The sequence below is a fragment of the Mizuhopecten yessoensis genome, unplaced genomic scaffold (assembly GCF_002113885.1).
Source record: "Mizuhopecten yessoensis strain PY_sf001 unplaced genomic scaffold, ASM211388v2 scaffold7453, whole genome shotgun sequence".
NCBI classification, from domain to species: Eukaryota; Metazoa; Mollusca; class Bivalvia; order Pectinida; family Pectinidae; genus Mizuhopecten; species Mizuhopecten yessoensis.
This window is the reverse complement of record NW_018407055.1, coordinates 225211-240396: the sequence shown is the minus strand read 5'-3', so window position 1 is coordinate 240396 and position 15186 is coordinate 225211. Positions and strand designations below refer to the sequence as shown.

At 35.9% G+C, this 15186-nt stretch overlaps 1 protein-coding gene across 2 annotated transcripts in view; it reads left to right on the top strand.

Annotated features, from left to right (window-relative positions):
- The window catches only part of LOC110453558, a 32036-nt gene that overhangs the window by 14688 nt on the left and 2162 nt on the right, over positions 1–15186 (top strand). For both annotated transcript variants that reach the window (XM_021502535.1, XM_021502534.1), the window contains 7 exons: positions 3241–3363; positions 3641–3727; positions 5772–5841; positions 11168–11440; positions 11872–11966; positions 12763–12966; positions 14382–14520. In XM_021502535.1, coding sequence (XP_021358210.1) covers positions 3241–3363; positions 3641–3727; positions 5772–5841; positions 11168–11440; positions 11872–11966; positions 12763–12966; positions 14382–14520 — 991 coding nt within the window. The remainder of the gene's footprint in view (positions 1–3240; positions 3364–3640; positions 3728–5771; positions 5842–11167; positions 11441–11871; positions 11967–12762; positions 12967–14381; positions 14521–15186) is intronic.

Below are 15186 nucleotides of genomic sequence, written 5' to 3'. Positions count from 1 at the left end.
GACTAACCACTTCTTTTCTAATCTGATCTTGAGCGTAGTTCAAATGATACCCCACCACGTGATGTCTGAATAAAAAAAAGTTTAGTGTAATGCTACTCTCCGCCTCTATTCAACTGGAGTTGACTGACGTTCTAATGTTGACATCGTTTTCCTAAAGTGCTTAATTTTAGTATGTCATAAAACACAGCCTATGGCCATTGCCACTAAGTAGTCTTTTATTTACTACTTTATCTGATACATGATATCAACAAATTAAATATAGATACGATTATTACGCTGGGGATAGAATTCATCGATTGCATAGCAATAAAGCAGTTCATTTTAACTGCATTCGGCAATTAGTTAGGTTTTACTCAAACCAAAGCATTTAAAAGGTTTTTGTTCAAACACATTTTACCGCCAAAATAGAATATATTCCGGACTTATCCAGGCCATCTCGCTAACATAAAAAACACACATTATACATATACACGAATGAAGTGGCTTGGACATATGAACTTACAATCTTTTGATTGAAGGAAAGACAAGCTGATATAAATCAAAATCCAGATATGAATTCATTGAACTACATTTGTGTTTAAGGTTAATGAAAAATACATTGGATTTTTAATCACTAACTTAAAGATAGAGTGTACGTTAGAAGTACTCAGAACTTAAATTTAATTTTAATTTTAGGATGGTCAATCGCCGCCAAACAAAATCCATAAAATACCCTATGATGCGACGAAATATACTTGCAGTTAGTTTATTGTAAGATATAAGTTGAATGATTTCTTAAGCCGTCATCAGTTCGGTCAGAGACTTAATGGCACAAGATCGTATACATAATTTGTTTGTTAAACATTTTATAGAAAGAATAAGAAATAGTTGTATTTTTGAGTACGTTTTTGAGCAAGTGTTTCCAATTTCGTTAACGTGAAGGTCATTTTGATTTTTCAGCCTTTGTGTTGCACTGTCTTGACAAGCACCTGGTTGGGATTGAGGCTTATTTATATAACTCTATAATCACAGAATTAGAGGTCTAAAATATCTTATGAGATGTAGATTATCACATTTGTGAAAATATGTTTAAAAAAATTACTCTTACTACTATAAAGGTACAATTTTGAATTAAATTGAACTAACAGGAATCTTGTTTTTATTTTTGTGGATGTTTTGGTTGTGACTTTAAATCAAATAGCTTTAACACACTGATATATATTTGCGATTTTTCATCCAACGCCATCTCAATGTATATTTCAATTAATAGAGGAATAACAATAATTTGTATGTCCATATTTATCGGTTTTGTATCGCCTTAATTCAAGTATTTAGTATGTAAAATATATAAATATATTACTGACAAATTTTTAAATACACTTTGTCATTTTCTATTGGCAATTATTGGATACTTTGTCAAATTAGCAATTTCCTTTTGTATTTGATTTTCTGTTGAAAACAACTTAATCAATGTATGCATACTAATGAGTCGGATATAGTAAGGATTGCTAAAGGACCCGTGTAAATCGGCAAAAATGGGCATTTTAAAACAAAATATGCAGACTAATGTGTCGGATATAGTAACGATTGCTAAAGAACCTGTGTAAATCGCCAAAAATTGACGTTTTAAAACAAAACATATTTTGTTTAATTCATCATCATTACAAGACTCGAGCGACTTGTCAAAAATAGAAACGTTGTTACGGTACGATTTCTCACCTTGACACGATTTCTCGCCCAGGTGAGAAATCGCGCTAAAATTGATGAGTTCGCAAAACGATTTCTCACCTCTGCACGATTTCTCACCCGGTAGAGAAATCGTGTTCGGAGTAGGCATATTGCCCGTTGCCATGAGTACGACCACTGCTTTTGATTCTTGGTGATTGTGGTAAACTGCGCAAACTTCAAAACTTTTTCAAACTTGTTCGAACTTCAATTTTTAGCTCACCTGCTCCGAAGGACCATGGTGAGTTTATGCCATACGCAGAGTCCGTCGTCCGTCGGACGTCCGGACGTCCATCCGTCAACTTTTCCTTTAAAATGCTACTAGTCCTGAACGACCCATTCGATTTGGACTAAATTTGGCCATGGAGCATCCTTAGGCCAATGGGACTCAATTTTGTATTAACGGTGGGTGTGGCCCCCTTGGGGCAGAGAAGCGGGGCCTAATAAGGGAAATAGAGGTAAAACCTTTCAAATCCTTACTCTACCAAAGGGATTATGGAATTTCATCCCAATTTGGTCTGGAGCATCCTTGGGCCAAGGGCACTCGATTTTGTATAAACGTGGTGTGTTGCCCCCTGGGGGCAGAGAGATGGGGCCCCATAGGGGAAATAGAGGTATCCCTTTAAAATTCTTCTTCTACCAAAGGGATTTAGGAATTTCGTCCCAATTTGGTCTGAAACATCCTTGGGCCAAGGGGACTCAATCTTGTTAAGTTGGTGGGTTTGTACCCCCTGGGTGGAGAGGGGCGGGTCCCAATAGGGGCAACAGAGGTAAAACCTTTAAAACCCTGCTTCTACCGTAGGGATAATGTTTTTTTATCCTAAGTTGGGCCGGAGCATCCTTGGGCAAACATGACTTGATCTTGTTTAAACGGTGTGTGTGGCCCCTTTTGGTGCAAAGGGGCCGGGCTCAAAAGGGTATTTGAGGTTTAAATCTTTAAAATTCTTCTCATGTACCACTTGAGGGGTTTTATCCGAATTTGGCCTGGAGTATCCTTGGGCAAAAGGGTCTTTACTGTGTATAAATGATGGGTGTGGCCCCTTTGGTTGCAGTGTTGCGGGGCTAAATAGGGAAATTCAAAATTTGATTCTTTGAAATACTTCTTCTGTCCCATTGGAGGGATTTTTTGTAATAAGAATAATTTCCCATGGTTGCTTTATTATCCAGGTGAGCGATACAGAACCTCTGGGCCTCTTGTTTGTATGTTGTAGCCTTTTACCAATTCGTTATTTCGCCAATTCACGGAATAAAACTTGGCAATGAGGTCACGCTGTCTGTTGTAATTATTACGTTACGTGTGTCCCAAACTGAAGACAGAACAATCGTGGACATGCTTAATCCTTACATTTTCCCGCTCGGTACAAGAGTTCACAGGCGACCTGACGTTTGCTCATCAAATGTGACCATCTGTCAATCATTTAAACGCTTTCAATACAAAACGTATTAACATAATTCAGGTTTTTACTTATTGAAGCGTATAACCAGGATGTGGTTAAACTCTCACACAAAATGTTATTTACCTTTTTGTACTTACAGGTATGTGAACACACTGCAGGTGTTTTGTCCCGTGAAGAATATATACGGAGGCGTTAGGTCAGGCTGGTACACCTGCGAGGTTGCCACCAAGGCAGATCAGCCATGCGTGTCCTACATGATAACGTATGTTTACCTGAACATCGATTTATCACCATTCTAATCAGTCCATATAATATAAATTAACAAATTCACTTTTTTATGAAAATATAAGAGTCGTTTTTCTAATTGATTTAAAAGTCTTGTGGGAAAAATAAATAAGTATATGGATTCCAATTAACTACATATGAGATACACCTTCATATTTCCACCTTAAATATCAGATGTTGTTATGAAAATTAAGCTGTACTGTCAACTACACTGTCGAATAATAGTAATGTATAATTTCATCATGTCTGTACAGATCCAAAGAAAAAGATGCCATTGTTGATGCCTTTTTTAAGGAGATTGGACAAGACTACAAATGTGAGAAAAACGTGATTTTGAACAGGTAATAAAGATAATAACAATATTCGTGTGATGTTTTAGTGTATATAGCTATTTATTATATACTTACTACGGAATACGTTTTTTTTGCGATACGACACAATTGCTCTAACCCATATCAGCCATCGCCGTTTCACTCCCCGTAACCCGTATCAGTCCTTTCCGTATCAGTTCGCAAAACCCGTATCAAATCCCTTCATGAAATTTTTCATTTTTAATATTTCAAAAAAAATTAGATCATAAGATAATAGATTTATCCGTTTTCATTAATAAGTATGTAATAAACAGAATAAAATATACCTTTTTTTCCATATCACACCCAGTATCAACCGTAGACTCTAATATCAGCCTGAGGGCCTAATGTTGTATTATTCTCTATGAAGGACATCCTCAAAGAAGCTTTTTGTTATTTCAGATGTTTGGCTTTATCATAGACGAACGTAATGCTAGTAAATTAAAAGATCAAATTACAACTCACATGATAAAAAGCGTCCTGGTACATTTCGTTTATCAGTTTGTTTGATCTTGTTCCCAGTGTCAAAACTAGACGACATATTTTACAATGGACACATTTAGTTGTAAATATAAAAGAAGAAACTACACTCCACACGCAATTTGTAATATATTTTTTATATAAAAGTATAAAAGATAAACGTGGGATGATTTGTTTATGGTGATATCACAAATAAAAATCGCTGACACATCTAACATCAATAACAGGTTTAAACTCCCGCGCTGTCAGTTTTAAAACCTGTGTCATTCCCTAGAAACCACCAGGCAAATTCTATTTGGAGGAACTTGCATTATAAATTTGTTATTATGTAACTTTGACATTATTTTAGCTATACAGCATATATGATTTTATACCTTCTTTATAGTAAGCAACATCTATATACACAAAGTGTCTGCCGACATGGTTAAAGATAAGCAAATGTTCTCAAAATTTGGAATGAGTTTCATAAGTTTTGTATAAATAATAAGGTATTAAAAGGTTTTCAGCACAACACTTATAAAAAAACTTATACTGCAAGGTCTAAAAAACGTCTGTTTACTTGACAAAAGATATTTCTTTTTAAATCTCAAAATGATTTTTTCTTTTTTTCTTTTTTTAGTTTTACGCACGAAGGCAAAGTCAAAATGTGTCCACAAAGAGTAACACATGTCAAAAAGTGTTACACGTGCTTAAAGTGTGTATCATATATTAACAAAGAGTTTCACATATTTAAAAAGTGCATTTCATGTTAACAAAGTGTTTCACATATTTAAAAAGTGCAATACCTGTTAACAAAGTGTTTCACATATTTAAAAAAAGCATTTTATGTTAACAAAGTGATTCACATATCTAAAAGGTGCATTACATGTTAACAAAGGGTCACACATGTTTAAAAAGTGCATTTCATGTTACCAAAGTGTTTCACATACTTCAAAAGTGCATTTCATGTTAACAAAGTGATTTACATATTTAAAAAGTGCATTTCATGTTAACAAAGTGATTCACGTATTTAAAAAGTGCATTTCATGTTAACAGAGTGTTTCACATATTTAAAAAGTGGATTTTATGTACACAAGATGTCACAATATTTACAGAGTGTCACACATGTGTAAAGAATGTATCACATGTTTGCGAAGTCTAATAAATGTTGTTAAAAGTGTAATACGTGTTAACAAAGTTGAACACATGTCTTCATAGTGTAACATGTTTAAAAAGTGCATCACATGTCTAGACAGTGTCATACATGTTTACAAAGTGTCAGGAATGTTTAAAAGGTGTTATACATGTTTACGTAGTGTCAGACATGTGCTAACAGTGCATCTCATGTTAACAAAGTGCATCACATGTTTACAAAGTGCATCACATGTTTACAAAGTGCATCACATGTTCACAAAGTGCATCACGTGTTTACAAAGTGCCGCCCTTGTAGACGAAGGTAATACCAGTCTACAAATATTTACGACTGGACCTTGACTTTTTTGCAGAGCCGTTATGTTATTTCGTATTTTGTATTTTTATAAATGTATGCCTCGTATCTCAAATATGACTTTTGCAGTACAATGACAGCCGAGAAAAACTCCCCCGATACTGACGCCACATCGTCGGTCGCAGTGCTGAAGTCAAAGGTTCGTAGCACCTCTTACACTCTGTGGTATACAAATATGATGGAGACTTAAATCAAACTTATTCAAGTTTTCGGTAAGACCGTGACAGATTTGCTCGGAGTCATAATAACGTCAGTCATACACAGTGTACAGGTATTACTGGCCACCCTGTGTCACTTCTAGTTCACTGAGACTTCTTGTGTCTTTTGTTTTAGTGTATTTAAAGTTCATATTGTTCGTTTGTATCAATTGATTATTTCATACGAATTGATAGGATGGTTTCACTACATGACTTTCTTGAATAAAACGGATTTCGTCATATTTCAAATTGAACACTTGTACTGAAAGTTTCATTTAATTATTTGGTAGGTAATATTGAACTTGATCTACTGTTATTTAGTTGTCAGTTCATGCATCCAGTCAGTTAATATTTCCAGTACGTTGATCAACGTCACAAACAAGGCGCCCTTTTAGCATTAAACCGAGAGCCTTACGCAGGCATGAACATCAAATTGTATTCGTATATTCTGCTAATATAGAAGTAGCAAAATCTGTGCAGATGTAAAATGTTGCATTTCAACGCGAATTTGTGCGTAATGATAAAAAAACACCGATGATACGTGTTTAAAGCAGCAGTAATGATCGATAAAACGGCTATATAAACTAAAATATGGCAGGTGGTATATCAGGCGATGGATCAAGTGGGGACCGTAGTGTGACATAAAACCGGGTGTACGATCTCAGCATGGTCACCTATCATGTATTCAGTGAACCACGTCAGACAGTTATAGATCACTGGGATACCTTGTCACAAACACTAACTATAGATCACTGAGATACGTTGTCACAAACACTACTGTAAATCACTGAGATAAATTGTCACAAACACTAACTATAGATCACTGGGATACCTTGTCACAAACACTAATATAGATCACTGAGATACCTTGCCACAAACACTAATATAGCTCACTGAGATACCTTGTCACAAACACTCATATAGATCACTGAGGTACCTTGTCACAAACACTCATATAGATCACTGAGATACCTTGTCACAAACACTAACTATAGATCAATGAGATACCTTGTCACAAACACTCATATAGATCACTTAGGTACCTTGTCACAAACACTCATATAGGTCACTGAGATACCTTGTCACAAACCCTAACTATAGATCACTGAGATACGTTGTCACAAACACTACTGTAAATCACTGAGATAAATTGTCACAAACACTAACTATAGAACACTGGGATACCTTGCCACAAACACTAATATAGATCACTGAGATACCTTGTCACAACCACTAACTATTGATCATTGAGATACCTTGTCACAAACACTACTATGGATCACTGAGATACCTTGTCACAAACGCTAACTAAAGATCACCGAGATACCTTGTCACAAACACTACTATGGATCACTGAGATCCCTTGTCACAAACACTACTATAGATCACTGACATACCTTGTCACAAACGCTAACTAAAGATCACCGAGATACCTTGTCACAAACCCTAACTATAGATCACTGAGATACCTTGCCACAAACACTAATATAGATCACTGAGATACCTTGTCAAAAACGCTAACTATAGATCACTGAGATACCTGGTCACAAACAATACTTATAGGTCACTGATATACCTTGTCACAAACACTAACTATGGATCACTGGTATACCTTGTCACAAACACTAACTATTGATCATTGAGATACCTTGTCACAAACACTCATATAGATCACTGAGGTACCTTTTCACAAACACTCATATAGATCACTTAGGTACCTTGTCACAAACACTCATATAGGTCACTGAGATACCTTGTCACAAACCCAAACAATAGACTACTGAGATACCTGATCACAAACACTAACTATAGATCACTGAAATACCTGATCACAAACACTGACTATAGATCACTGAGATTCCTTGTCACAAACACTACTATAGATCACTGACATACCTTGTCACAAACGCTAACTAAAGATCACCGAGATACCTTGTCACAAACCCTAACTATAGATCACTGAGATACCTTGTCACAAACACTAACTATAGATCACTGAGATACCTTATCACAAACACTAACTATAGATCACCGAGATACCTTGTCAGAAACACTACTATAGATTACTGAGATACCTTGTCACAAACACTACTATAGATCACTGAGATACCTTGCCACAAACACTAATATAGCTCACTGAGATACCTTGTCACAAACACTAACTATAGATCACTGAGATACCTTGTCACATATACAAACTATAGACCATTGAAATAGCTGGTTACGCGCACTAAATAAGACCACTGAGATACCTGGTCACAAACACCAACTATAAACCACTGAGATACCTGGTCACAAACTATAGATCACTGAAATACCTGGTCACAAACAATACTTATAGGTCACTGATATACGTTGTCACAAACACTACTGTAAATCACTGAGATAAATTGTCACAAACACTAACTATAGATCACTGAGATACCTGGTCACAAACTATAGATCACTGAGATACCTGGTCACAAACTATAGATCACTGAAATACCTGGTTATGCATACTAACTTTAGACCACTGAGATATCTGGTCGCAAACACCAACTAAAAACTACTGAGATACCTTGTCACAAACTCTAGATCTATAGGTATCTCAGTGATATATAGTTAGTGTTTGTGACAAGGTATATCAGTGATCTATAGTTAGTGTTTGTGACAAGGTATCTCAGTGATCTATAGTTAGTGTTGGTGACAAGGTATCTCAGTGATCTATAGTTAGCGTTTGTGACAAGGTATCTCAGTGATCTATAGTTAGTGTTTGTGACAAGGTATCTCAGTGATTTATAGTAGTGTTTGTGACAAGGTATCTCAGTGATCTATAGTTAGTGTTTGTGACAAGGTATCTCAGTGATATCACCGATATATCTGATTACGCATAGAAACTATAGACCACTGAGATTATCTAGTCGCAAACATCAACTATAAAAAATATACTGAAATACCAAGACACTAACGCTAACTATGGATCACTGAAATACCTGGTCACAAATAATAACTATAGACTACTGAGATATCTTGTCAACAACATAGATATATACCACTGAGATACCTATTAACAAACACTAACTATAGACCACTGAGATACCTGGTCACAAACAATACTTATAGGTCACTGATATACCTTGTCACAAACACGAAGAATAGCTCAATGAGATAACTGACCAGGGTTAAACACGGACATTGAGGGTATGAATAAAGAGGTTGATATAACGAGCCCTTGTTTACTTTGTTTTTATCATATTTGTTGTCGTCGTTATTTGTATGAAAATCAATAGCCATTACGAGAGGTGTTTAAATTTTTCCTTGCAAAACTGGATTCATACGCTGATAAAGTTTTACTGCAGATTTGCTTAATCAAGAGGGAAAACGAATGAATGTGCGACCGTCCTGGTCCGCGCGGGATAAACCAATTATGACATATAATATCGGTGTGATCTATCAATGCACGTCACAAGGGAGGCAACTCCACATAAGACTGTGAGTGTACTCACCACACTTCTAAGGTCAGTTCAGTGATATCTAACAATTCATCAATTTATTATGGAACAGTTAAGCCATAGGTTTTCATTTTTTTGAACCTTACAATCGCCAATGAGTTAAAAAGGAATGGCCACACGGTGCCGTATAGTTAAGCATTAAACTATGTTTGTTTGGCACTTATGATGATCTATTTGAAAGACACAGCTTTGCAAGCAAACAAATCATTATACTGTTTGCTTCCAAAGCTCGTTTCATTCTCTCCTTTTTATATTATATCTTACTTACAAGTTATATTTGAAATTCAAAGTTTGTTCAATAGCTGGAACAGTGTGTCGTCGCGTGCTGATTAGCAAACAAAGTAACAATTTGAAAATTTTGCGCATGGACAATAAATTCAACACCGTAATCAGATCTTACCTTTCACGAGGGAGTTATTTTTGGAAGTCGAATGAGCAGTGCGAAAAGTTTCGAATTTGTGAAGAATTCACGGAAACTTGGCTACAGTCGTTAGATGCTACAACAACCGCGTTATTTGACATGTCGTCAGAAACTTAGGAAACCGTGGTTGATGGACGCTTGATAGCGTTTGAAATTCGCGATCTTGCGACAGAGCGTAGCGAACTGTTGTGATGTTGACACCGGTCGTGTTTTTTGACCGGGGTGACGATGCATTTTTGTGGTTAGACAAAGACAGGGTATGCCTTGTCTAAAATATTTGATCATTCAAACATTGCACAACTTTGGATGAGCTTTCGTTCGTGCAGAGACCTGTTGTAATATATACGTCTCTGATTCGTGTCAATGCATTGGTTCAAACTCACATATCCGTCTCGTTTATATTTATTAATGTTTATTCGAGCTTGTTGGTTATTCATCGCCAAATCGCAGCAAAAAAGTGGGAAGATCGTTTGATTCTGTCATGGTTAAATCTGTGCACTGTAACAGACGAAATTTCAGATAATTGTATGAGTGTTAAATTGTTTTCATTGGTTATTTCAGCCGATGTGCATTTCGTACGATATTGCAGACGTTTGTTTATTTTTTGTTGTAATAAAATTATTCTGTTTTACACATTTACAATTGCATTGTCAAGTCTCACAATACCCAGCAATATTTCAGCAGCCGTCATATTAAAGCATATAATTGCACGAGTTTTAGTAGTTTTGGGAGGAATGAGTGCAAAGTAAAACGAATTTTTACTGCAGAATTCCAAAACAATAAGTAAACTTATTTTAGAATAAGAATTAAGTCGATAATTTCATAATTGTAAGCGATACAAGCAAACAAAACAATTATATACGAGACAAAAGAAAGACGATACGATACGATGAGTATAGCAGTTAGAACGCGGACGGACAAACGGTGAATGCTTGTCCGTCAGTACTATACTATAAAACGTTATATCAATATGATAACGTAAATTACGGCATACATTACGTAATGAGATGTTTACATGACTTTGACCACAGTTACACCAAAGCAAGTCGAGACTTACCTATCTATACAGTATTTGCTTCTGTTACAAGTTCAATTTTTTTTCTAAGTCTTGTTTAAGAACATTGCAATGACATTCCATTTCATTAACTTCCAAAGGATGTTTTCTCCTTGCACATCATTATGCAGTATAAGGAAATCAGTGATTTCTTATAAAGTATATATTTCAGCTAAAAGAACACGTGTAATAACATTTTATCTTGTAAACTTCCGAAAGGCGCTCTCTCAAAGAAGATAAGACAGTATCAGGAAATTACCAGAGCAATGGTTATTACAGCTAAATATCAAGTTTATCTACAGAAACATGTCGACTATATGGTCATGGACGTACAGGGAGGCGAGACACAGTTACTCTCGTTCATGTTAAAGAACGGCCTGCTGAGGACCGTCGGCCAACTGATAGTAACATTCCACGGAATCAAAGCTGACAGCAACGAGGCCGTGTACGTGGAGCATCTACAGGTCCTCAGGGCACTTTACCAAGAGGGTTACAGGACCTTCCACTTTAACAGGCAGATTCAGTGCTTGTTCTCGGGAAATCCGATGAAAACTGGCTGCTATACACTTTCAATGGTATTTCAATATTTTGTTACAACCCTCACTCATATGAAAATTATCGAATATCGCACTCATACCTATTAATTCTTCTTATTTTGTCTGTTAACCAACTTGAATATTACATATCAGCGATACAAACCGGTTATGTTTGAAATCCCTCATGTCTATACCCATGCAAGAAAGCATGCCACTGAGTACATGTATATTTAATATGAGAGGTACAGGGCCAATGCTATTTATATGAGAACATCTATGGTGATATTAAAAATAATTGTTTACAGGTAGGTTCCACCTTTCCAGTTATGCGCATCCATGTATCTTGCTGTTAAAGTCGAAAAAAGTCCAAGCAATTAATATGTGAAATTAAAGACGGATACATCATAAACCAATGAATATGTGACAAAGAAATAGTTCTAGTCGTTATGCTGTATTTTCATTCAATTTAGATGCGCGAAATGCCAATCCATGGTCCCCTCGAAGTGTTTACCCCAGAGCTCATCAAAACTCAACCGCTCAACGCTTTGGCTTCGTTGTATCATAAGTAAGTATTTTATGTCGTTCATGACGTAGTGAAGCTTGTAATTTAATTCACCAACATAATATTACATGTCATATGGAAGCAGACAAACATGTACAATCCTAATTGATGCTGAACCTCGTCACTTAATCTGTCAGAACAGCGTATATAAGCGTATTTATATACACAAGGGCATTTGCGTTCAGTAGGAATGTACAAGTTGGCCATTTTGCTTGCCATTGATTTATTAGTATCAACATTGTCATTGAAAGAGTAAGATATTTTATATCTCCCGATAAAAACTGTCTCCCTTATAAGTACAATATTTCAGGTGGGTTACTACCCGAGATGATTAAGTCTACCTTATGTGGGCATTAGGACCGTAGTTAGTGTATTGGTCTTTAAAACCTGGTGTTGCTACAACTGATTGTGTCGTTTGACCGCTGTTTCGGTTCCACTTTCGCAGATTGTATTTGTTTCTGACGACATTTTAATTTACTTTTCGCTTTTTTTTATTAATGTAAAACACAACTGTTTTCTTTAACTTTCAACTAGACTCTGACATGATAAAAAAGGCTTAACAAGGTTGGACGAGAGGGGTCAGTCAGTGTATAGTTAATACAATGCTTAAATCGAAATTGACTTTAAAGATGAAATAAGCAATGAGTTTATTGAAGAGTTTTTCCCTGTGTATGTCAGTAAGTACCAATTAATATGTCGACAGGTTCATGTTCTGTAGGATTATGAAATGAGAAAGGATATTTTGCTATGGTTGTGCGCGTCTTTTCATACCATATGAACGGTTTGTGTTATTGAACAGGCTTCTGGTGTCAACACAAGTCCACTGTAAAGAGGTGGTCCGTATAGGAAAGGTTGATGACGGGGGCTGGGACATTTGTAACGACACGGAGTACAGACCCTCCTCCCCTTGTATTGTGTATTCCTTTGGAGTGGCAGGAGACTGGTCGTTTGATGACGAAGTGTCCAGGATTTATGGATGCGAAGTGCATTCTTTTGACCCAAGGTAAACAACACCTATGACCATACTTCATTTAAGATAAACAATTATAAGTTTAGAAATTACCTCTTAGGAATACCAATGATAACTTTTCAGAATTGGCTCAATGTATTTATAAACTGTTCATATATCGACTAAATACTAGTACATGTAAACTCTCAACCCTAGCACTACATAACTTATTTTCATAATATTTCATGTATTATTTTACCCTAGTACTATATTACTATTTTACATAAGCTCTCTTCCTAACACATATTGATTATTTTAATAGAAATTCGTTGAAGCCCTCGCCCTACAACTATATTATTGATTTTCATAGGAATAAATGTAAACTCTATACCGTAGACTATCTAAATTGTTTTAATAATAATTTATGTAAGCTCCTGCACTAACACTTTATTATTTTGTTTAATACTTATTCATAGTAGCTCTCATTCAACTTCTATATTTTTATCTGAATACTTCATGTAAACTTTCGCCTTAACATAATATCAATCATTTAAATACTAACGCATGAAAGCTCTCACTACCCCTTATATTATTTCAATTATCAAAAGACTAACTCATGTAAACTCTCACCCCAATACTATATTAATTATTTTCATACTAAATCATGTAAACTCTCGCACTAATACTATATTAATTATTTTCATACTAATTCATGCATACTCTCACCCTAATACTATAATAATCATCGAAATACTATCTCATGTAAACTCTCACCCAAATAGTAAATTACTTATTTTAATAGCGAATTCTCCTCACGGTCTCACGGAGTGATCTACATAGGTTACACGCACACAAACACCTAAAAGAAACCCCATTAGAAACCTACCATGAAATCCCATAGACCTAGCAAGTCGATTCACTTGCATTATTTGGGAAACCGTGCGTGTACAAATTCCGTTTAGGGAGGCCGCCATTTTGAATCCACAGGATGTAGAGCAGTTTTCAATAAATTTAATCTATTTCAATACAGAAAAAAACGGTCTCAGATAACGTTTCTTGCCTGTTTCAATTTTAACGATTTCTATGACATAACGCCGGTCCTTTTATATTGATGAGAAATGGTGTGGTAAGACGGTACATGTTATAAAGAAAACATGTCAGACATCTTTGTTTTGAGATTCTGCTGTAGGCTAAACTATGCGTATAGTTGCATATAAAAAGCATGTAGTTTAATTTACGTAAACTCTCATCCTGTATAGAGTTAGTAATGTTACAAGTATGCCTTTTATTTCTTATAGTTAATGTACCAAACTATACAGAAATATTTTTGAACGAATTTACTGCATTTGCACAAAGAACTACCCCCACCCCCCTTTAGAGTCACAAGACTGTTCGTGTATATCACACAGCTAATTTGTCTAAATAAAAGATAAAATTATCGAAGTTTCTTCGATATTTTTCGTTCAAAGTATTGGAAAACAGGATCACAAGAGATCGGACAAAATAACCTTTCACAACCTTGGACTGTGGGGAAAGCCTAAAGGACAACATGGGAAATGGAAAATGATGAATCTCGAGGGGATCATGCAGATGTTAGGACATACCAATGTAAGTATTTATATATTGTTTCCTTGTTTGGAGTGTTACCTCCTCCCCAATCCTCAATTAGCTTTAGTCATATGGGGAACGTGTACACGGAAGACTTAGCTGTTCATTGACAACTTTAAAGGTACATAAATAGGACGGATATTAAGCAAAACATCAGAATACTGAAGCTACCGGGAAGACTGTTTTGGCAGTTTGTCGGGCAAAGAATAACAGAGTCTGGGAGAGACCAGAGATATACAAATGCAAGGACATACCGAGTAGATTTTTTGACATCTTGTCTGGCAGGGATTATACAAAGTGTAGGATATACCCGGGTAATTGTTTGACATCTTGTCTGGCAGGGATTATACAGAATATAGGATATACCGAGTTGATTATTTTACATCTTGTCTGGCAGGGATTACACCGATTCTAGGATATATCGAGATGACTGTTGGACATCTTGTCGGACATCCTATTGTCTAGGGATTATATTGGTTCTAGGATATATCGAGAGGACTGTTGGACATCTTGTCGGACATCCTATTCTCTATGACTATTTTGGCGTGTTGTCTGGCAGGGATTATATAGAGTTTAGGATATACCGGGATAACTGTTACAGAGTCTAGGCGATACCAAATGTCATCTTGTTAAGCAGGTATTAAACAGAGTCTGCGATCACCTTTT